The sequence below is a fragment of the Nyctereutes procyonoides genome, unplaced genomic scaffold, assembly GCF_905146905.1.
Source record: "Nyctereutes procyonoides isolate TBG_1078 unplaced genomic scaffold, NYPRO_anot_genome, whole genome shotgun sequence".
NCBI classification, from domain to species: Eukaryota; Metazoa; Chordata; class Mammalia; order Carnivora; family Canidae; genus Nyctereutes; species Nyctereutes procyonoides.
Genome location: NW_026575035.1, coordinates 13,198,185 through 13,219,694, shown reverse-complemented (window position 1 = coordinate 13,219,694; position 21,510 = coordinate 13,198,185). Strand labels below are relative to the sequence as shown.

General features: G+C 42.8%; 1 protein-coding gene across 2 annotated transcripts; it reads left to right on the top strand.

The window, feature by feature from the left end:
- The first annotated feature begins 12,198 nt into the window (after nucleotides 1-12,198).
- LOC129505376 (transcription factor BTF3-like) lies at nucleotides 12,199-12,690 on the top strand. Of its 2 annotated transcripts, XM_055318397.1 has the most exons (2): nucleotides 12,199-12,583; nucleotides 12,644-12,690. In XM_055318397.1, exons 1-2 carry the CDS (start codon nucleotides 12,199-12,201, stop codon nucleotides 12,688-12,690), a joined length of 432 nt encoding a protein of 143 aa, XP_055174372.1. The 2 variants fall into 2 exon arrangements, with proteins under 2 accessions (XP_055174372.1, XP_055174370.1); XM_055318395.1 differs by having other exon boundaries at nucleotides 12,199-12,690.
- The last annotated feature ends 8,820 nt before the right edge of the window (nucleotides 12,691-21,510 follow it).

Genomic DNA, 21,510 nt, shown 5'->3' with positions numbered 1-21,510 from the left:
GAAAAGAAAAAAATCTCTTGCAAATGTTTTCAAATGATGGCAACATGAACATCAACAATAACTCCTCTTGAAAGGGGAAATAATTTGGCTACTTGTGGTTAAAAAATATTGCCCCACCCTCAATGTCATACCTACCAAGCCAGTGAGCTCCCTACTTACTGTGCCCTCCATTTGAGTCATCTGAATGTACCAGGGATGAGAATGAGGGGAAATTCCACTGGCCGTCACAAGTCCTATTTCAGGAATGATGACTCAGATGCCACCGATGGATGCCCTGCCCAACCAATCAGCCTTGTGAAGGAGGTACATGCTTTCAGGGCCTGCTTAACAGGACTTAGGCTTCTAGAGCCCCAATTTTTAGCATATGGTTAAATTCTGGTCCCCAAATCTACAGACCAGAAACTTGGGGTGCTTTAGTTTCCCCTGTTGTCTTTATTTCTCCAACATTGAGTTGAGTGCTGCTGGGTATGGAGAAGGCAGGTGGGACAGATGTGGTTCTCTGTCAATAATGCAATGGGAGACTCCTAACTCTGGGAAACAAACAAGGGGTGGTGGAAAGGGAGGTGGGTGAGGGGTTAATGTGACTGGGTGACGGGCACTGAGTGGGGCACTTGACGGGATGAGCACTGGGTGATATGATATATGTTGGCAAATTGAACTCCAATTTAAAAAAATAATAATGCAATGGGATTAACAGAAAAACAGATGAGGAACAAAGAGACAGAGGGCCCCTCTGCCAAAGAAGACTTACTAGTTTTTTCTGAGGCTTCTATCTTCAGGGAGATTTCTATAATAAAATGAAATATGCTAAATGTACCTTAAGAACAGCCCAAAGAAGATATTAAGGGGATTCAAAGTGAACAAAGTGTTTTGAGAAACTTAGTTACTTTGCACAATTTGAAATTTATGTGTAGATCCTTGCTTCTAGAGGGGTGGTCCACACAACCAGGGCATTGATATCACCCAGGAGCTTGTAAGAAATGCAGAATTATAGACTCCACCCAGACCCACAAAATCAGGGTCTGCATTTTAGTAAAATTCTCCAGTGGTGTGTATGTGGGGTTAAGCTTGAAAAACACTGGTTTAGAAGCTTGAGAAGCATCACTCTAAAGCTTGCTTTAAATATGGTTTGGGTTTTTTTTTTTTTTTTTGAAGGCAAACAATACGCAGAACTAAACTCCCTGTGAGATTAGCCTAACCACAACATAATCTTTCAAAATTAGTACTTCTTTTCCTTCAGAGCATTTCGTATTCCCAATTCTTCCTTTATTCGATCTGAGAGGGATGCAGGTGTGTGAGGCTCAAAAAAGAAAAGAGAAGAGGAAAAAAATAGATCTTCTCTGGGAGGCAGAAAGGGCTGGCAAGCTCCCAGTAGATTCAGTTCTAGAAAATAAAGCCTTTGTGCTTTGAGATGGTCTGAGGCCATTCGCTCTCAGATCTCTGTTTCACCTGGCCTGGCAGCTGTCCTGCTGTGCGGCCACATCAGCACCAATGCAGGCATTTTTGTGCTGATCTCATTTTGTACGTGGATCCAGAAACATTTGCAGAGTACCTATTAAGTGCATAACAGGAGTTAAGTGCTCTCAGGTATATAAAGGCATGGTCAACAATATATAGAAAGAATTATAAAAATAGGTAGAAAGCAAGTGGTACCAACAGAGAGATACAAACCAAAGAGGATGAATGTCCGGATGAGGGAGAGAAATTCCTAGCTCAGGAAATCCAAGAAGGTTTTGGGAAGGAGGCCGCAGAACCGGCTGGGCCTTAAATGATGGTTAGGATTTCCAGAGGCAGACATGGAATTAGAGCATTTTAGAAAGGACATCTAGCCCAGAAAAAGCATGGGGCATGAAGGCAAAGGGTTTCCCCCAGGAGATGAGAGAATCTGACTGAAGAATGTGAGGGAGCAAGCTGGAGAGGAAGGCCTGGAGTTCAGTCATAGATGGTCCCAAATGCCCAAATGTGGTGGCAGGAAGTCCCCGAAGATTTCTGAGTAGAGCAACATCATGGCCATATCTATGTGTTGGAGTTTTTATACACCAGGGCATTCTTTGCAGGTGAGGGAGTGAGAGGGCAAGGGTAAGAATTTAGGGAAGTCCTACTTGCTTCCTATGATTCCCAGTTGAAGATAGACATTTTATCCCCTTCCTTCATGATCTCCCCTGCTTTCCATCTCCCCTGCCCCTGCTTCCTGACAACTATGCAATCAATAGATGTTCAGCAGCTCAACATTAACAGGGGCAGGAGTGGAATCCAGCACCCACGGAGGCTTTCCTGGAGGCTGCAAAGTGGCACAAGTCCTATTCCTAGGAAGATAGCTACAGAGCACAGGTGTGTTATGATAGAAAGCATTACAGCTGGCGATTTATCAAAGTCTGGGGTGGTGATGATTATCATTGAGCATGTTCATCATCAGAAAGAAGATGATCAGATAAGAAAACCCACTTGACAACCATCTCCTTTCACCTGTTCTTGTTTCTGGGTATGCGCTGTTCTAAGAAGAACATTCGGTCCCTTTTTTGGTTAACCTGATTCCCCTGAGCCAACTGTTTCTTCTTTCTTATATCACACACCTTGGGAACTGGACAGAACTGCAGAGCCATTTTGCTGATTCCCTCATTTAATGGAGAGGCAGAATGACTTGGCCAACTGCAATCAGCCAAGCTAGAATAGACCCTTTTAAAAACATATAAAATACAAAAGCTGGAGGAGGGTCCCTAGCATCACCCCTCAACCCACACACATGGAAGCGGGAGTGGGGAGGCTTCCCCATTGTCCATGTCCATAAGGCTGCTGGGTGCCCAGGCGAGAGCAGCTCCAGCCTCAGTGTGGGCTGCGGGCCAGGAGGAGAGCACCTTGATGCCAGGTGCCAAAGGTCAGCAGTACCTCTGACTGCAGAAGCAGGTGACCTGTTAGCAGGGGCCTGGCCTGGATGTCCCCACCCCTGACCTGCCTCCCATGTTCACTCCTCTTAAAAACAGAACTGTGACAGAATTTTAAACTATTTAGAGGGGATTTTAATGTTAAGAAAAGGCAACTTATTCTGCTTGGCCTAGACCAAAATACAAAGAGGCTGGTGTGAAATCACTTCCTCAATGGGAACCAAGTGAGACACGCTCAGTCGCTTCCCAGCAGAGGTGAGGAGGAGTTATTCCTCTCTCTCTCTCTCTCCCTCTCTCTCTCTCTTTCTCTCTCTCTCTCAGTCCTTATGGAGAACCACCACACATGGGGTAAAGTCCCTGCTGATGAAGGGTTCAGGGCTTATCGCTGCTCAAAGACACCTTCTCTAAGCCGCAGTCACAGGTCCCACTGTATCAAAATATCCTCTCAGGCCTTAACTTTCTTGTGCTTTGACTTAAACTTATAAAGGAGAAAAGCTATGGCTAGATTAAAAATAAAAAATTTTTTTTTAAAAGTCAAGGAACACTGGAGGTTCTTGGCAGATTTTCCCTTGATGGGCTTTGTCTGCTCACACGTGCTAAATGTTCCATTTCCAGAACAGAGTCAGTCATATCTGAGGGCAGAACCTTGTTCGGCTCCTGATTTATAGAAATAAGGCAAGATTCTCAGGATCAGAGCCCCTGAGTGGCTCAGTGAGTTGAGCTTCTGCCTTCGGCTCAGGTCAGAATCTCCGAGTCCTGGAATCCATCCCTGAGAGTCCAGCTCCCTGCTCAGCGGAAGTCTCCCCCTGCTTGTGCTCTCTCTCCCTCTCCTTCTCTCTTTCTTTCTGTCTCTGTCAAATAAATAAATCAAATCTTTTTAAAAAATAGAAATATGGTTAGGTGGGAAGGTGGATTCAAGCTGGCTGGCCATGGGCAAACATGTTAGAAGTGGCTTTTGGAGTCCCCCTGGAGCACCTTCTCCCTTCATCCCTCTTCTGGGCTCTTATTCTAGACTCACTCACTACAACAGACCTATTCCAGCTCCTCTATCCCCATAGTACATTTAAGCTGAGTGTCATTACCTGGATGCACTGCTCTCTGTTTAAATGATAAAGCGTGTGCATGCATTACACTCAGGGTCACCGCAACAGATCTCCCAGGGGCCTTCTGGAGAGAACCCCTAGGCCTGAAGAGGGCAAATCAGTGGAGCAGATGCTCAGAAGATAGAAAGGGACTTGGATATGTTTCCCTTCACATCTACTGGTCCAGGTAGAATGCTCCATTCAAACCTAAACAACAAAGCATTTACCATCTCATCTAAAGAGTGCCCAAGCCTCAGGCCTGTGTAAGTCCCGTTTACTATCATCAGTTCTGCTGCAGACCTAGAGATAGGATCACTGCAGGTGGCAGGGCCATGGGGCATGGGGCTGCAGATAGAGTAAGGCTCTGTCCGCTTCTCTCCTATCTACCTCCCCCCTACTCCTCCCCTTCCCCACCCCCACCCCCCAAACACAAACACTCTACAAATCAACACCTGGTCAAGGAGCTGGCCACATCTCCTACCTGCCCAGTCTTGCTCTGGCCACGAACATTGGGCTAAGATCTTAATGGGGGGGGGGGATTCTCTCTGGGAGGTCCCAGTGTTGCTCCCTCCTCCCCATCACCCTCCCTCTCTGCACGTGCACACAGCCTGGACCCAGCGTGAACTCATCCCTCACTGACATCTTTTGCCTTCAAAGAGTTCTCTGAACAATGGCCAGCCCGCGCGCACCGGAGTGCAAACATGGCTCTGCTCTCTGCTCCCCAAAAGGCCAGATGGAAACTCCCCCTCATTTGTTGGCCCACATCAGACAGAGCAAAAGGCTTTTATCTCAGAAGGAAAGGGCGCAGTTCTGAGCAGCAACCACGCCCCTAAGCACACACAAAGTCAAAAAGACATTTGTCCAAAAGGCCTGTCACAGAGAAGAAGTTTTGTGTGCGTGTGTGTTTTTTTAAAAGACTCTTCTCTTCCCGCCGAAATGTGTGTCCCAGCAGCCGCAGCAGCAGGTCCGTGGAGAGCCTGCCATCTGACCTGCTCCGCAGGTCCCTAATTGCGCCCCATCTGGTGTCTGGCACAGACAAAGGCCACTGGCCCAGCTCCGCCCCCCGCCTTTCTCCTGACCGTTTTGTGCGTTCGTGCAGCAGGCGCTTGGCCTCACCCCGCCAGGCCCGGCAGGGCGCACTGCTGGCGGGCGCCAGGCCCAGGGGCCTCCCAGGCGCGCAGACCCTGCACACCGCTCCGGGGAGGAGCACAAAGGCCGCCGCGCCTGACGCAGGGGGCCTGGCTTCAAGGCCGGCTCCGCGCACGTTTGGTCAGCCAAAGACTGACAGGTGACGGCAGTGGACTGGCTCTCAGCCAGAGAAAGAGGATGGACCAGTCCTAGGACCCCAGCAAGTGTTGGCAGGATGCATTAAAATGTGCTCGCCTCTTGACTCAGCAATTCCTAGCTCCTAGGAACATCCCAGACTGCAATTCAGAAGGGCCCAAAGACAAAGCTGCCAAAGGTTCCCAGCATCGCCTTTTTGCAAAACAGCAAAATCTTGGAAGCAACTCTAACAATTAAGAATGGGTTGGGTTGCATAAATTGTGGAATGTACACACTATAAAATACTGGGTAGTGATGAAAGGTGGTGCTGGAGGCCTGTGTATGTTGGCATCGAAGAATAGCCACAAAAATATTCTTAAATTTAAAAAGCCAGTTACAAAATAATATGTACAATATCATCCTATTTCATTATAAGATATTTTTGTGTAAATTTATATATATCTGCATGTATGTGTGTGTATCTGTATGTAGAAAAAAATATATATACCAGGCTGTTAACTGATTATTTCTGGATATTGAGTTTGTGGCTGATTATTCTCCCTATTTTTCATTATCTGTATTTTCTGACTTTTTATGCATTTTCCTTAATTGTATAATAAAGAACTTTTTTAAATGAATGCTGGAGTCAGTCCTCTTATTTACTTATAAATATTATCTAAAGCTATGAACTAATTGAAGTCATCTGAAGGAAAATATAGAGAAGGGGCTCCAGGGAGGAGGCCCCGGGAACACCAATATTTGAAAGTTAGGCATAGGAGGCGGAGACAGGAAAGGAAACTAAGAAGGGGCAGCCAGTAAGAAAGGAGAAAAACCAGGAGGATCCCAGAGGCCAAGTGAAAGAAGTGGCTCAGGCAAAAGTGAAAGGCACCGTCACTTGTCCCCAAGAGGGCAGATAATAAGATTAGGACAGCAAATTGGGCAACGGTTGGCAAGATGGAATTTTATCAGAATAAGAGGGAAGTTGAGTAAGTGGATTTTGTTGTGAAGAAAAGGCTGAAAAAGGGAAACATGGAGAGTGTTGTCTGCTGAGGGAGGGTTTTTTTGTTTTCTTTTGTTTTTTGAGGCGGGAGTTATTTCAACATTGCTGTAAGGATGACAAGAATGGTCAAGTAGCGAGGGATGCTGGGGAGAGAAGGAAGGGTTGCAAGTACAACAAGCTTGGCTGGCTGAGTGAGAGGAGCAGGGTCCAGCCCCAGGCCAAGGGACCCCCAGCTTGTCCTCCTAAAGGAGGAAAGAGCACAGTGACAGGTGGGCATGATGCAGGCAGCTTGGGAGGCATGGCCAGAGAAAGATGAGGTGTTTCTACACTGTTCTAGACTTTTTAAAAATAAACAGATAAAAAGGAGCAAGCTGTGAGTGAAGGGAAGTCTAAGGAGAGAGGTGAGCACGACCTCCTCAAACGGGGGAGAGTCACCTGTCCATGCGTGCAGGGTAGGATGGTGTAGCAGCCCTTAGGGGCTGCTCGAGGGCTTGTGGCATCTGTGCACATTTTACAGAAGGTCAGTTGGCACCATCCCGTGTTTGCCTCTAGCCCCACTCTGGAGCTCTGTGAGTAAGAGCACTTCCCAGGGTGAGGTAGGGGAAGGCCCAGGTGTGGGTGAATGCTGCCCTGGAGGGAGCCTGTGTCCTCCAAGCATCCCTTCCTAGTGTGCTTCAGCCCATCGCTGGCACCCCTGCCTAAAGCCGGCTTAGTAGCTTTAAGACTTCACTTAGGGGGCTTCAAAGAGCTGAGGGAGGCCCTGTCATGAAGTACATGAATTGGTGTTTTTTTTGTTTTATTTTTTTAAGATCTTATTTATTTATTTGACAGAGAGAGCACAAGCAGGGGGAGCAGCAGGCAAAGCGAGAGGGAGAAGAAGGCGCCCTGTAGAGCAGGGAGCCCCATGTGGGGCTCGATCCCAGGACCCCCCCCCCCCCCCCCCCCCGCGGACCATGACCGGAGCTGAAGGCAGACACCCTACCAACTGAGCCACCCAGGCGCCCCTTAGCACATGAATTATAATTAGCCCTTTGTTCTAAAATTAAAATAGGAGTTCCTTGAACTCTAGGGTTATCTTTATTTCCTGAATTCTGGGTACAGAACTTATAAAGTAAGAGCTCAATAAGTAGGTGTTGAAGGAAGGGAAGGAAGGAGGAGGGAGCGAGGGAGAGAGGAAAGCAAGGAGGAGAAAGTTTTCCAATGGTAGAATTGATGAAATCAAAGCTCTGATTCCAAAAGCTGCTTGTAAAACCCACCAAGAGCTACATATTAATAGTGGTCATATGGTCAAGCACATGATTTGAGCTAAAGGGACCTCCCTGCCCTGCATACAATTTGCTTATGCTTATTGTCCTTATTGGTGTAATTATTAATGGAATCATCAGTGGACACTGAATTCAGACTGGGGCTGGTCACTTGAGTGAAAGTTTTCAGAACAATCTGCAAACTAAAAATTCAAAACTTTTTCACAGTTTTCGTATGGATCAGTATCAGATTCCCACTTTTGACCATTCCTCTACAACCCCCGTAGATGACACATGGGTGTAAACTGAGCTATGTCTGTTAAAAAATATTTTGCGGGTTTTTAAATTTTGTTAATATTTTATCGATCACACGTACCAAACAAAACTGAATTAATTTTCATAGCTTTTTTGAGGTGTAATTTACATACCACAAACTTTGCTCATTTTACTTGTTCAATAATTTTGGTAAATTCATAGCTGTGAAACCAAACTATAGTAATTGGACTAATTTTATTTGTAGGCAGGAAATCATGTATATCTGGAACTTTCTATTAACGTGAATTATTTAATGCTTACAGCTCCATCCCCAAATATATACTCTGTAATTCTCTCTCTCTCCTTCAGTTTTGTAATAATTTATTTCTCTCAGGAAATGACTTCATCTCAATTCTTAAGATAATAAATGGGAATTATAATACAACAATCATCATTCTTGAGCATGACAACACTTTGGTATTTTTCTCCCAGGACACATTCCATCTTATGTTTTCATAAAAAGGGGGGAAATATCACAAATGAGAACATCTCTCTCTCCTCACAATTAGGGGAAGATGACAGCTGACAACTGATGATTAATTACATGGCCCAGAGATGTTTTGCCTCTGGGATTCCTCTGCTTAGCCTCACCCAATCATTCCATCTTCTTAACCAGTTACTCGCTCTTGTGGTTGTTACTAAATAGATATTCTGATTTGTCATTTAAGCCATTTTCTCTGGATTATCGAAGAAGAAAATCCATACAGCTGCTGGGAGTGCAATGGGTCCCTTTTCCCCTAAGGGCCCTTTGTTCATTTCCACAACTCACATTTTGTGTGAGGATTTGGGGTTGGAAACGACTGACCAACCTCCCCTTCATCACAGACCCTAGAAAGATACCAGCATGGAGCACTGAAACCTACCGCTACCATGTTCTTTCACATTTAATATTATAGAATCAACTACTCTGTCAACTAATATGAGTGCAGTTTCTGTTATCATTGGGCCAAGAAAATAGCCTTGTTTAGCACCAAGGGCTAAATCCTAACTCCTCATAAAGCTTGATGTCCTAGTTCACTGACCACAGAACATGTCTGAGGACATCGACAATACAAGCAAGTGTCTAGAAGAGAGTAAAAGTCAGAGATCTTTCTAGAACCCTCCAGCAAAAAAACCTCTGGAGATGGAGTGTTTGACCCAAGAGCTGCAGGAGTGGTTCCCAAACATAGATTTAAGATTTCAAAAATATTGGGGGTTTGGAGAAGTGATAATATTTGGAGTCCGGTATATTTTGCCAAATAAAGATATCCTCATCATTTTAAAAAGAAAGATCATTATTTGCACAGCTCCAAAATAAAAAGAACATGTTCACAGAATGATTATTCCATAAGTTAATTAAGTTTTGTTTTACTTAAAAAAGTATTATGCCCACCTACTTTTCACAAATAAGAGCATATCCTCATCCAAGGTAGAATTATCTTTCATATAGACAATGGAATTAGAAAGACATTTTATAATTCTTTACTCAGATCAAAAGATTAAGCAAAGCAATCCCAATCTGAAAGCTAGAATTCAGGCAATATAATATGGTGCTGCCGTGGTCTAATGAATTCCAAAGATTCTATGTTTTACCCTATTCCCACTATCCCATGATTTGTTACTATGACTTAGGGAAGTTATTTCCTATGCCATTCTTTCTCCAGTGGCAAGCCTGAGAAAACATTCGTTTTTATAACCACATTGTAAAAATTTCAATGAGAGAAACCAATTAAAGAACTCAATCCACACAAGTGAGCCACCACTAGATCTGAAGTGCTCAGTAGGGATGTTTGGGTGGCTAGCAGTTGAGCATCTGCTTTTGGCTCAGAGCATGATCCTAGAGTCCTGGGATTGAGTCCCATATCGGGCTCCTTGCTTCTACTTCTGCCTATGTCTCTGCCTCTCTCTCTCTCTCTCTCTCTCTCTCTCTCTCTCTCTCTCTCCTCTCTCTCTCTCTCCATCTCTCTGTCTCTCATGAATAAATGAAATCTTTTTAAAAAATAAATTAAAAAAATAAAGTGCTAAGAAATTACAGTAAATTTAGATGTTATCATTATACCCAGTCCCCAAATTCATTTATGACTCCCTGGTGACATCCTATACTTTCTCCTCCAGAAAGTGAGCAATAAACCAAATATAAAACTATAAATGAGATTTACAGCGTTGAGTCAGTTAAATGAAATTTATCAACAATCTACTATCCACTGCCTGCCTTCCTTGGTCCTATGAGGGGCAGAGAAAATCCTATGTAGTCCGTAAGGAGGGAGATAAGACACGGACACAAAGCACAGTCCCTCAAAACCAAAGGTGGAGGGTAGGCTAGGGGCACAGTGTTTGGGAGTAACAGGGAGGAAAGTATTTGTTCCTATCTCTCCCATAATCCCAGATTTCTTTTGCTACCCTCAAACATTTTCTGTTCAACTTTTCCTTTTGAAATGATCTCACACTGAAAGAAAAGTAGCGAAAATAATATAAAGGACCTCCATAAAGCCCTTCAAATGGAGTTCACCAATTGCTGACATTTTAGCCACATTTACTTTATCATTTTATCTCTTATCCTCTCTCTGTATGCATATATACACACACACACACACACACAATTTTTCCTTAAACTAAGAGAGTGCAGACATTATAGTTCTTTATACCTCAATACTTGAGTGAATATCTGCTAGAACAAAAATATTCATTTATACAACATAGTACAATAATCAAAATCATGAAATTTTTTTTTTATGATAGTCACACACAGAGAGAGAGAGAGAGAGGCAGAGACACAGGCAGAGGGAGAAGCAGGCTCCATGCACTGGGAGCCTGACGTGGGATTCGATCCGGGTCTCCAGGATCGCGCCCTGGGCCAAAGGCAGGAGCCAAACCGCTGCGCCACTCAGGGATCCCAAAATCATGAAATTTAACACTGGTACAATACCGTTATTATCTAATCTATGAATTTTATTCAAGTGTTGCTAATTGTTATAGACTGAATGTATATCCCAAAAATTCCTGTGTTGCAGTCCTCAACCCGAATTGTGACTATGTTGGAGATGGGGCCTCCTAGGAAGCAATTAGGGTTAAATGAGATCACAAGGCTGGGGCCTTGATCCAATAAGAGTGATGTCCTTCTAAGAAGAAATATCAAAGAGCTCCCTCCCTCACTTTATCTGAGCACAAGCATAGAGGAAAGGTCATGTGAGGATACAAGAGAAAGTGGCCCTCCACAAGCCAGGAAGAGGATCCGCACCAGAAAATGAATATGCAGGCACCATAATCTCGGATTATGCACGCAGTCTCCAAAACTATGAGAAAATAAACTTCTGTTGTTTAAGCCTCCCACTATATGGTATTTTGTTATAGCAGCTCAAGCAAACTAATAAACTAATGGTACCAATGACCTTCATTGCAATGTTTTTTCTTGTCCAGCAGCCAATCTTCCCAGATTTCTTAAAGCCCTTTATCTCTACCCCTTCCTTTACATAGGAAGCACTGCCATGTGTTTTCTGCTAAACTTTTCACATGTATATGTTCATCTCTCTGGGGAAGCTTTAAGCAATGTGAATATTTGCTTTTGTCTTGCACATCTGTGAGTGCTACACACAGCCTCCATAGGGTCTTGCACACAGGACATACTCATGAATATCTGTCAGTTAATTGAATGGGAATAAATTTTAATTACTAGCTGCATTATGGCATAGAGCCAATGGTCATTAAGTGAACCACAACTCAGTGGCCTCTCTCATCCTGTTGCCAGAACAAATTTTCCCATTGTTCCATGGAAACAATACATACCATATCTTATTCACACATAGGCTCTAGTTTATAAAAATAATTCTTTGATCATGCTCAGAGATGGATAAACTCCCAAATTCCTTCAGGATAAAGTTCACCCTCTTTCCAGGATTTTAGAAACCCTTCAGGATCTGAACCTAATGTGTATTTTCACTGTATTATTACTTATTCTGCACTTCACACTTAAACCAAAGTGTGCTACTTGTCATTCCTTATGAATGTCTTTAATTTTCCATTCTCTACCCTTTATTCATTCTTGTTCTCTCTTTCTAAAATGCAATTCCTCCAATATCATGGATCAAAATTACACTCTAGCATTGAGCCCAACATTGAATTGTTCTTCCATATATGTTGATGCACATTTAGTCCACAAAAATTTATTGAGCACTTACTATATGTCAAGTACTGCACCATATACTCAAACTACAGTAGTGCATGAGACAGATAGGGTTTCCTGCCCTCATCATTATCCTTGCCCCTGCTAGTTGGACAACCTACTCTGAGAATTTGAGCAGGATTTCTATTTAGAATAACTTGTTTTGGCCATCTTGCATCCCTGCGTGTATGCATCTAATCTCATCTGGTCCACCCTAGACCCCCTGAGCACCAACCCTATTCCCCCTGCACAGTTCCATTTCCGCTCCAACAAGATGAAAGAAATTATCATGAACCAGGAGAAACTCACCAAACTCGCCAAACAAGTGCGTATTGGTGGGAAAGGGAGTGCTCACCAAAAGAAGAAAGTGGTTCATAGAACAGCTACAGCAGATGATAAAAAACTTCAGTTCTCCTTAAAGAAGTTAGGGATAAACAATATCTCTGGTACTGAAGAAGTGAATATGTTCACAAACCAAGGAACAGTGATCCACTTTAACAACCCTAAAGTTCAGGCATCACTGGCAGCGAACGCTTTCACCATTACAGGCCATGCTGAGACAAAGCAGCTGACAGAAATGCTACCCAGTATCTTAAATCAGTTTGGTGCAGACAGTCTGACTAGTTTAAGAAGACTGGCTGAAGCTCTGCCCAAACAATCCGTGGATGGAAAAGCACCACTTGCTACCAGAGAGGATGATGATGATGATGAAGTTCCAGATCTTGTGGAGAATTTTGATGAAGCTTCCAAGAATGAAGCAAACTGAACTGAGTCAACTTCTGAAGAAGATAAAACTTGGAAAAAGTTTCTGGGAGCTGCTATTTTATATTATGACTGCTTTTTAAAATTTTGTTCATGGATCTGATAAAATCTAGATCTCTAATATTTTTAAGCCTAAACCTAAGCCCCTTGGACACTGCAGCTCTTTTCAGTTTTTACTTATACACAATTCATTCTTTGCAGCTAATTAAGCTGAAGAAGCCTGGGAATAAAGTTGGAAACAAGGTTAATAAAGTTCTTTGTCTAGGGAAAAAAAATAGAATGACTTGTTTTCCTGATGTAATAATACAATAGCTCATTTGGCCAACAAGAATGCCTTTGTTTTTGTAGGCAATTCAATGGTTGACAAGCATATATCCATTTATTATCTCATTTTATGTTATCTCAGAGGTTCCCATTTTATGAAAGAGGACACTGTAATTTGGAGAGGTCAAGTTAACTGACCAAGGCTGATGTCAAGTATAGGATGAGAATCCTGGCCTTCTGACCCCCTGTCCAGTTTCACCACCTCCAAATAACAGATGTAGAGGAGGGATAAGCAATGTTAGCTCTACTTCATAAATGAGAAAACTCATTTAAGCATGTTCATTTAAGTGAACATCAAGACATGCTGTGAAAGAAATCCAACCTAGAGGTGTTTGGAAGTCAAATTCAATATTACTTCTACCAAGATAATATAAATCATATACCAATACCTTGAGAAAAAATAAACTACTTGCTGCAATTTGAATTCACAAATTCAATTGTTGGTAAACTGGCCTTGCTTTATCAACACTTAAAATTTGAACAACTAATCCTGCAATTCATTAAACCACTAAAAAATTCAAATGCAAATAATTCCTCTATAGTTCCAGTCTTGTCCTATACTATTAAAGTAACTTTAAAAAATAAAATAAAATAAAGTAATTTACCATTTCAGAAAATTTTGTGGGGGGGACCTCTCCTAATCCACAAATTCCAACATATCCACTGCTAGCTTGAAAGTGTTTCCTTTCAGTTTCTTACCAGACACAAAAATTTTACATTACTACAATTATACTTCTCATACCCTGCTTTTATTTTTTCACCTGACATTCTATTTATACGTTCCTGTGTTTCTGCATAGTCTAAAAATAGAACAGGTCTTGGAATCAGAAGACCCAAATTCAAAATGCAGCTCTACCTCTTATCATTTATCCACAGGGGCAGATAATAGACCTATGGGACCCAAAGCTTTTCCAATTGGGAGGAAGGGATTCTTTAAGAATACAAAATTCAGAGAAGAATTAAATATTTCTTTGGAATGAAAAAGGAAATCACAACACATTTTTGGAGATTTGGAGATTTCAATCTTTTCTTCTGAGCTCTCCTCAGGCAATTTACCAGATACGCTTATACAGAAATGCTCGGTGATTATAATCTGGCTTCTTCTCCTACCCCTCATGCCATGCAACTCCTGAACTCACAAGGGACCTGCAAGTGGGGGCCATAGAGCTTAAGTTTCATTTGCTTTGCAGTAAATCCATATCTGCCATTATGATCTTGGGCAGATTGCATAACCTCTCTGGACCTCAGTTTCCTCATCAATAAAATGGATAATAGCCACCTGCAGAGATTGCTATGAGAACCAAACGAAATAACACAGAAATCAGTATTGGAATCCATGCAGCACCACACAGGCTGGTTATTACTCTCCAAATGCCAATGATCTGGAGGTGGAGGCTACTTACTGCTCCATACGCTGCTCCTGCTCTTCACAGAGACTATTTCACTTTTGGTTAAATTATTGTCATTTTTCAACTATCTATACCTTTCCTGTGTCAGTTTTAATGGATTTTTAGACTAATAGATTTTGTTAGTTCTTTACAAATCCTTCTCTAGTAATTTTTGGCTAAAAATAGGGATTGGGTAAAGCAACTCATTATCTGGAGTTTCTCCTTAACTTTTTCTTCTGAAAACAATGCCTAATAAAATCTGATTTGGGATTTCGCTTTGGAAGTTTGTTTCATTTTGTTTATTTGTTTGTTTTTGGTTGTTTTTGGATGTGCTGAAGCAATTACAAAAAGTTATAGGACTCCAGAGATTCAACGGCTCTGGCCTGTGAGCAGACGGGCCATTCATAACTTTGTAGTTTCCAATTTGGAGCAGTCTCAGATGAATTTCCTGCCCAAGCTGGTCTGCTTATGGAACAAAAGCCTGGAGATGTCTGTTTCACGCCCCACTGGAGGGGCACACTGCTCAGGGCTGGCCTCTCTGGTGGCCTATATTATCAGAGAGAGACACTTGGCGATCTGGCTTTTACAAATCATAAAGGGAAATCCAAACTAGACAACATAGAAAAGCTTTTCTTCATACTACTGGGACTCTGCCACAATCTTTTTTATCTTGTAAATAACCCATAAAGATTTCAATTAACTATGTCTTGTTATTGCTTCCTCACCAGGAAAGGTCCCCTTTGCTGGGGTTGACTTTCCCAAAATGCTACGAAAACTCTGAAAGTTGTCCCTAAGTCATTTATTCCACAGTTTACAACATAGATTCCTCTAAGGACCATTTTCATATGGCTGCTTTTTACCCGACATCCCACAGGCTCTGGCAAACAGGGACTAATTGGGTACCTGTGAAATAATACACAATGTGGGGAGAGGTGCTAATAACCAAACAGGCAAGAGATGCCAGGTGTCTCATTCCATTTTAAACAATTAACCTTGGGTACTAGTCCTGCCTTTGTGAAAGAAATGATTCAACAATTACAGCTACTCCAACCTCAGTTCAGCAACCTTCCTCTTATACAATAATGGAAGAAGGGATGATCAGGAAAAAGTGCAATGTGGGTAGGAGAAACAAACCTATAAAAGATCTCACAAGCAGATCTGGGACAAAGGAACAGGAAAATGGGCTGCATACCACCTCTCAGTACTGGAGAAAGGAAATAAATTACCAGTTAACTAATTTTATTTTATTTTATTTTATTTTTTATTTTAAAATTTTATTTATTTGAGAGAGAGACAGAGATAGCGAGAGAGAGCATGAGCCAGGGAGGAGAGGGAGAAGCAGACTCCCCACTGAGCAAGGAGCCTGACTCAGGATTCCATCCCTGGATCCTAAGATTACTATCTAAGCCAAAGGTAGACGCTTAACCAATTAAGCCACCCAGGCACCCCAACAAGTTAACTAATTTTAAAGAATAGACTGTGAGATATAGCTGTTACTTCCCAAGATTTCTTTTACTAAAATTCTCTTTTGTATTTATTTATTATTTTTTTAATTTTATAAATTAATTTTTATTGGTGTTCAATTTACCAACATACAGAATAACACCCAGTGCTCATCCCGTCAAGTGTCCCCCTCAGTGCCCGTCACCCATTCACCCCCACCCCCCGCCCTCCTCCCCCTCCACCACCCCTAGTTCATTTCCCAGAGTTAGAAGTCTTTATGTTCTGTCTCCCTTTCTGATATTTCTCACACATTTCTTCTCCCTTCCCTTATATTCCCTTTCACTATTATTCATATTCCCCAAATGAATGAGAACATACACTGTTTGTCCTTCTCCGGTTACTGTGGCCAAGTTCAAAAAGGGTGTTGCCTGAGTTCTCCTCTGGGATTTTGATGGAATCTTGTCTCACATTTAGATCTTTCATCTATTTTGAGTTTATCTTTGTGTATGGTGCAAGAGAGTGGTCCAGTTTCATTCTTCTGCATGTGGATGTCCAATTTTCCCAGCACCATTTATTGAAGAGACTGTCTTTCTTCCAGTGGATCGTCTTTCCTCCTTTATCGTATATTATTTGAGCATAAAGTTCAGGGTCCACTTCTGGGTTCTCTGTTCTGTTCCATTGATCTATGTGTCTGTTTTTGTGCCAGTACCACACTGTCTTGATGAACACAGCTTTGTAGTACAACCTGAAATCTGGCATTGTGATGCCCCCAGATATGGTTTTCTTTTTTAAAATTCCCCTGGCTGTTTGGGGTCTTTTCTGATTCCACACAAATCTTAAAATAATTTGTTCTAAGTCTCTGAAGAAAGTCCATGGTATTTTGATAGGGATTGCATTATATGTGTAAATTGCCCTGGGTAACATTGACATTTTCACAATATTAATTCTGCCAATCCATGAGCATGGAATATTTTTCCATCTCTTTGTGTCTTCCTCAATTTCTTTCAGAAGTGTTCTATAGTTTTTAGGGTATATTTTGAGAACCATTTGAATGGTAAATGGTTCTCCAACCTTTTATTTTCAGGTTGTAGGTGTCCTTCTGTCTAAAATGAGTCTCTTGTAGACAGCAAATAGATGGGTCCTGCTTTTTTATCCAGTCTGAAACCCTGGGCCTTTTGATGGGGTCATTAAGCCCATTCACGTTCAGAGTTACTATTGACAGATATGAGTTTAGTGTCATCATGATATCTATTTAGTCCTTGTTTTTGTGGATTGTTCCACTGAACTTCTTCTTAAAGGGGAGTTTTAAGAGTCCCCCTTAAAATTTCTTGCAGAGCTGGTTTGGAGGTCACATATTCTTTCAGTTCCTGCCTGTCTTGGAAGCTCTTTATCTCTCCTTCCATTTTGAATGAGAGCCTTGCTGGATAAAGTATTCTTGGTTGCAGGTTCTTCTCATTTAGGACCCTGAATATATCCTGCCAGCCCTTTCTGGCCTGCCACGTCTCTGTGGAGAGGTCTGCTGTTACCCTAATATTCCTCCCCATGAAAGTCAGGGACTTCTTGTCTCTTGCTGCTTTAAGGATCTTCTCTTTATCTTTGGAATTTGCAAGCTTCACTATTAGATGTCGAGGTGTTGAACGGTTTTTATTGATTTTAGGGGGGGATCTCTCTATTTCCTGGATCTGAATGCCTGTTTCCCTTCCCAGATTGGGAAAGTTTTCAGCTAGGATTTGTTCAAATACATATTCTGGCCCTCTGGCCCTTTCGGCGCCCTCGGGAACCCCAATTAAACGTAGGTTTTTCTTCCTTAGACTGTCATTTATTTGCCTTAATCTGTCTTCATGGTCCCTTAATTGATTGTCTCTTTTTTCCTCAGTTTCCCTCTTTGCCATTAACTTGTCTTCTATGTCACTCACTCGTTCTTCCACCTCGTTAACCCTCGTCGTTAGGACTTCTAGTTTGGATTGCATCTCATTCAATTGATTTTTAATTTCTGCCTGATTGGATCTAAATTCTGCAGTCATGAAGTCTCGTGAGTCCTTAATGCTTTTTTCTAGAGCCACCAGTAGCTGTAGAATAGTGCTTCTGAATTGGCTTTCTGACATTGAAGTGTAATCCAGATTTTGTAACTCTGTGGGAGAGAGGGCTGTTTCTGATTCTTTCTTTTGAGGTGAGGTTTTCCTTCTAGTCATTTTGCTCAGTGCAGAGTGGCCAAAAACAAGTTGTATTGGAACACGGAGGAGTATCACTGGTCCGTCCAGCTGGTCTTCTGGGGGAGGGGCCTGCTGCGCTGATTTTCAGGTGTTAGCACTTGGGGGAGCTGCTCTGCCCCTGCCTGCTGCAGGGCTCAGCGGGGGTTGTTTACCCCGTGGGGCCCCAGGAGGAACAGCAGCAGTTGCTATGGCAACTCTGGAAGCCTGGATTCAGCCTCCGCAGGAACTACGGGGCTCGGGGCAGGAACTATGGGGCTCTCGGTTCTCCGTCTGCAGGGCCTGGAGGCTCCGGGGCGGGGCCGCTGATCTGCTCAGCTCGGGGCAGGAGCGTCCTTGCTGTCCTGGGCCCTCCCGGCCTCTGCCTGTCCCAGGGGGAGGCCGGATCCTGGGCTGTGTCCCGGCGCCCTGTGCTCCGGGGCCTGCGCTGTTGGATTCGCGCTCCCGCCCTGCAGCTCCCTCCCTGGAGCTGCTCCGGTCGGTCCCGCCGCCGTGCGCGCTGCAGCCCTTAGGGAGCTCGGCGCACTCTCCTGCGCTCGCAGGTGTCTGTTAGTGTCCCAGGGAGCCCGAGGGCATCCCCGCTCTCCTGGGTCCTGCTCCAACTCCCTGCGAGCCCCTTTCCGCCCGCCCGGGAAGGTTGGTGCAGCTCCTGCTCCTCCGGGACGGGGCTCTCCTGTCCTGGGGACACTCGCCCCGGCCTCAGCCCGGCTCCTCGCGGGGCCCCTCCCCCTCGGAGGCCTTTTGTTTCTTTATTTCTTTTTCCCCGTCTTCCTACCTTGATAGAAGCGCGAACTCTTCTCACTGTAGCATTCCAGCTGGTCTCTCTTTACATCTCAGGCCGAATTCGTAAATTTTCAGGATGGTTTGAAGGTTATCTAGGTAATTTGGTGGGGACAGGCGATTTGGGGACCCTGCTCTTCCGCCATCTTGCCCCTCCCCCCCTCTCTTTTGTATTTAAAAGAGTATATGTTTAAAATATACGTGGAGGGCAGCCCGGGTGGCTCAGCGGTTTAGCACCGCCTTCAGCCCAGGGCGTGATCCTGGAGACACGGGATCGAGTCCCACGTCGGGCTCCCTCCATGGAGCCTGTTTCTCCCTCTGCCTGTGTCTCTGCCTCTCTCTCTCTCTCTCTCTCTCTCTCTCTCTCTCTCTCTATGAATAAATAAATAAATAAAATCTTTTAAAAATAAATAAATAATAAAATATATGTGGAGAGGGTACCTGGATGGCTCAGTTGGTTAAGCATCTTACTCTTGATCTCAGCTCAGGTCTTGATCTCTGGGTCATGAGTTCAAGTTCCGCATTAGGCTCCATGCTGTGTGAAGCCTACTTTAAAAAAAAATTTATATATATATATTTGGAGATAACTGAATATTTCTAAGGAAATTTCCCTAAATACTGAAAGTAAATGTCTAATAATTGTGCATTCTTTAAGAGCTAGAATTGACCTCCGATTTTAAATTAAATATATAAAAGTGGAAAAAATATATCTACTTAATCAACTTTGATTCTATGGTAAACTTCATGTTTCCACCTCTCATTAGATACTTGGCCCACCAATTTCCACTCCAGCCCAAAGGTATGAGAAATTTGTGCTAATTCCTACTATTGCTTTTCCCAAAGTTTCAATATCGTTTTCTTCTCTATATCTTGAATTTTGGTTCCTATATTTTTCAAACATTAGGCTGAGCTGATCTGGCTTTTTATCTGTTAACATCACTGTAGCTTGATGAATGGTGCTTCCTAATAAGAAGAGTGTGCCCAACCCCGTGCCTGGGGAGAATGCTTCCCACATACACATATAAGGAACGTCTATTTATTGGATACATGAATAAACAGTAGAGAAACCTTCATCCATGCTTAAAAAAAAGATTGTGGGGATCCCTGGGTGGCGCAGTGGTTTAGCACCTGCCTTTGGCCCAGGGTGCGATCCTGGAGACCCGGGATCGAATCCCACGTCAGGCTCCCGGTGCATGAAGCCTGTTTCTCCCTCTGCCTGTGTCTCTGCCTCTCTCTCTCTCTCTCTGTGTGACTATCATAAAGAAAAAAAAAAAAAGAAAAAAAAAGTAAAACATTAAAAAAAAAGATTGTGACAAATGAGAATGAAACTAAAATAATGTAATGGGGGAAAAGAAGTTTTTAAGATAAAGTTCACCTTATAAGGGGCCTTCTGAACAGCTTCCTTTCATTGATTACAATTTCTGAGCATTATGTAGTTAATATGTTATGTTGAGCCCACTAATCAAAATTTGCCTATGGACACACCTCTGCCAAACACTACTGTGATAACCTAATGTGGGAGGCTGAATAATGACCTCCATAAATGTCAATGTGTGAATTCTCAGAACTCCTAAGCATGTTACCTTACATGCTAAAAAGGAGTTGTCATATGTGATTAAATTCAGGGTCATGATGTGGGGAAATTAGCCTGGATTTTCCACATGGGCCCAGAGTAATCACAAAGGAGACAGAGGGAGATTTGGCTAGAAAGAGGAACATCAGAAGATGTGTCATGAGGAAGACACCATCCACTATTCCTGGTTTTGAAGATGGAGGAAGAGCCATGAGATGTGGCATACAGCAGCCTCTAAGAGTGAGATAATTCGAGGAAATGGATTCTCCCACAAAGTCAGAAAGAATGAAGGCTCATATCTTGATTTTCATCCAATGAAACTAAGATCAAATTTCTGAATCCCAGACTGTAAGATAATAAAGATGTTCTGTTCTAAGCCAATAAATTGTGGTAATTTGTTAGAGCAGCAATAGGAAACTAATAAAGCACAGTGTAGTGTCATAATTTCATTTTTCACAGAGATATCTAAGATCTTTCTCTTTCAAACTTCTATTATCCAAAATAATGGAGCACAGTGACTTGAATAGGATGAGTTGATAGTTCTTGAGCAGAAATGACAAAATTATGGGCGCAAGAGCTAACTGGCTGATAAGAAACCAACCAAACTCGAAGTTAAAAATCTACCTATGGAAAATCCAGAAGACTATTTATCATTACATTGTTTTTAAAGAGTTTCCCCAATAACTGCCTTTACATACATTTAAGTCATTTCAGAGGTTTTTTTTAATACTATTTCAATAAACTCCAGACTCCTGTAGGACTTAATAGTAAACACAATATTTTGGTAATTATAATAACTGATAAAGCCCTCATCGTATATGTTGGGTTTGATTTTCCAGAGTCAACACAGCTATATTGACAGATTGTAGACATTTGTAGGGGAGGATTCTGCCAGAAGTAGCTACAGTTGCTAATTGAGAAGCAGAAGATCAAAGGGTTTGTCCTAAGAGCTGGCATTCCTTCTTCCAACACTGCCCAAACAGGTGCCATAGTTCTTGTGCCCTCCCCAGACTTTGAAAGACACAGAGGTCAAATCCAGCCTTGCATCCTCATCCCCAGCAGCTGTAACCTTGATCTTGAAATGCATTGTTTTAGCAGATGCAGTA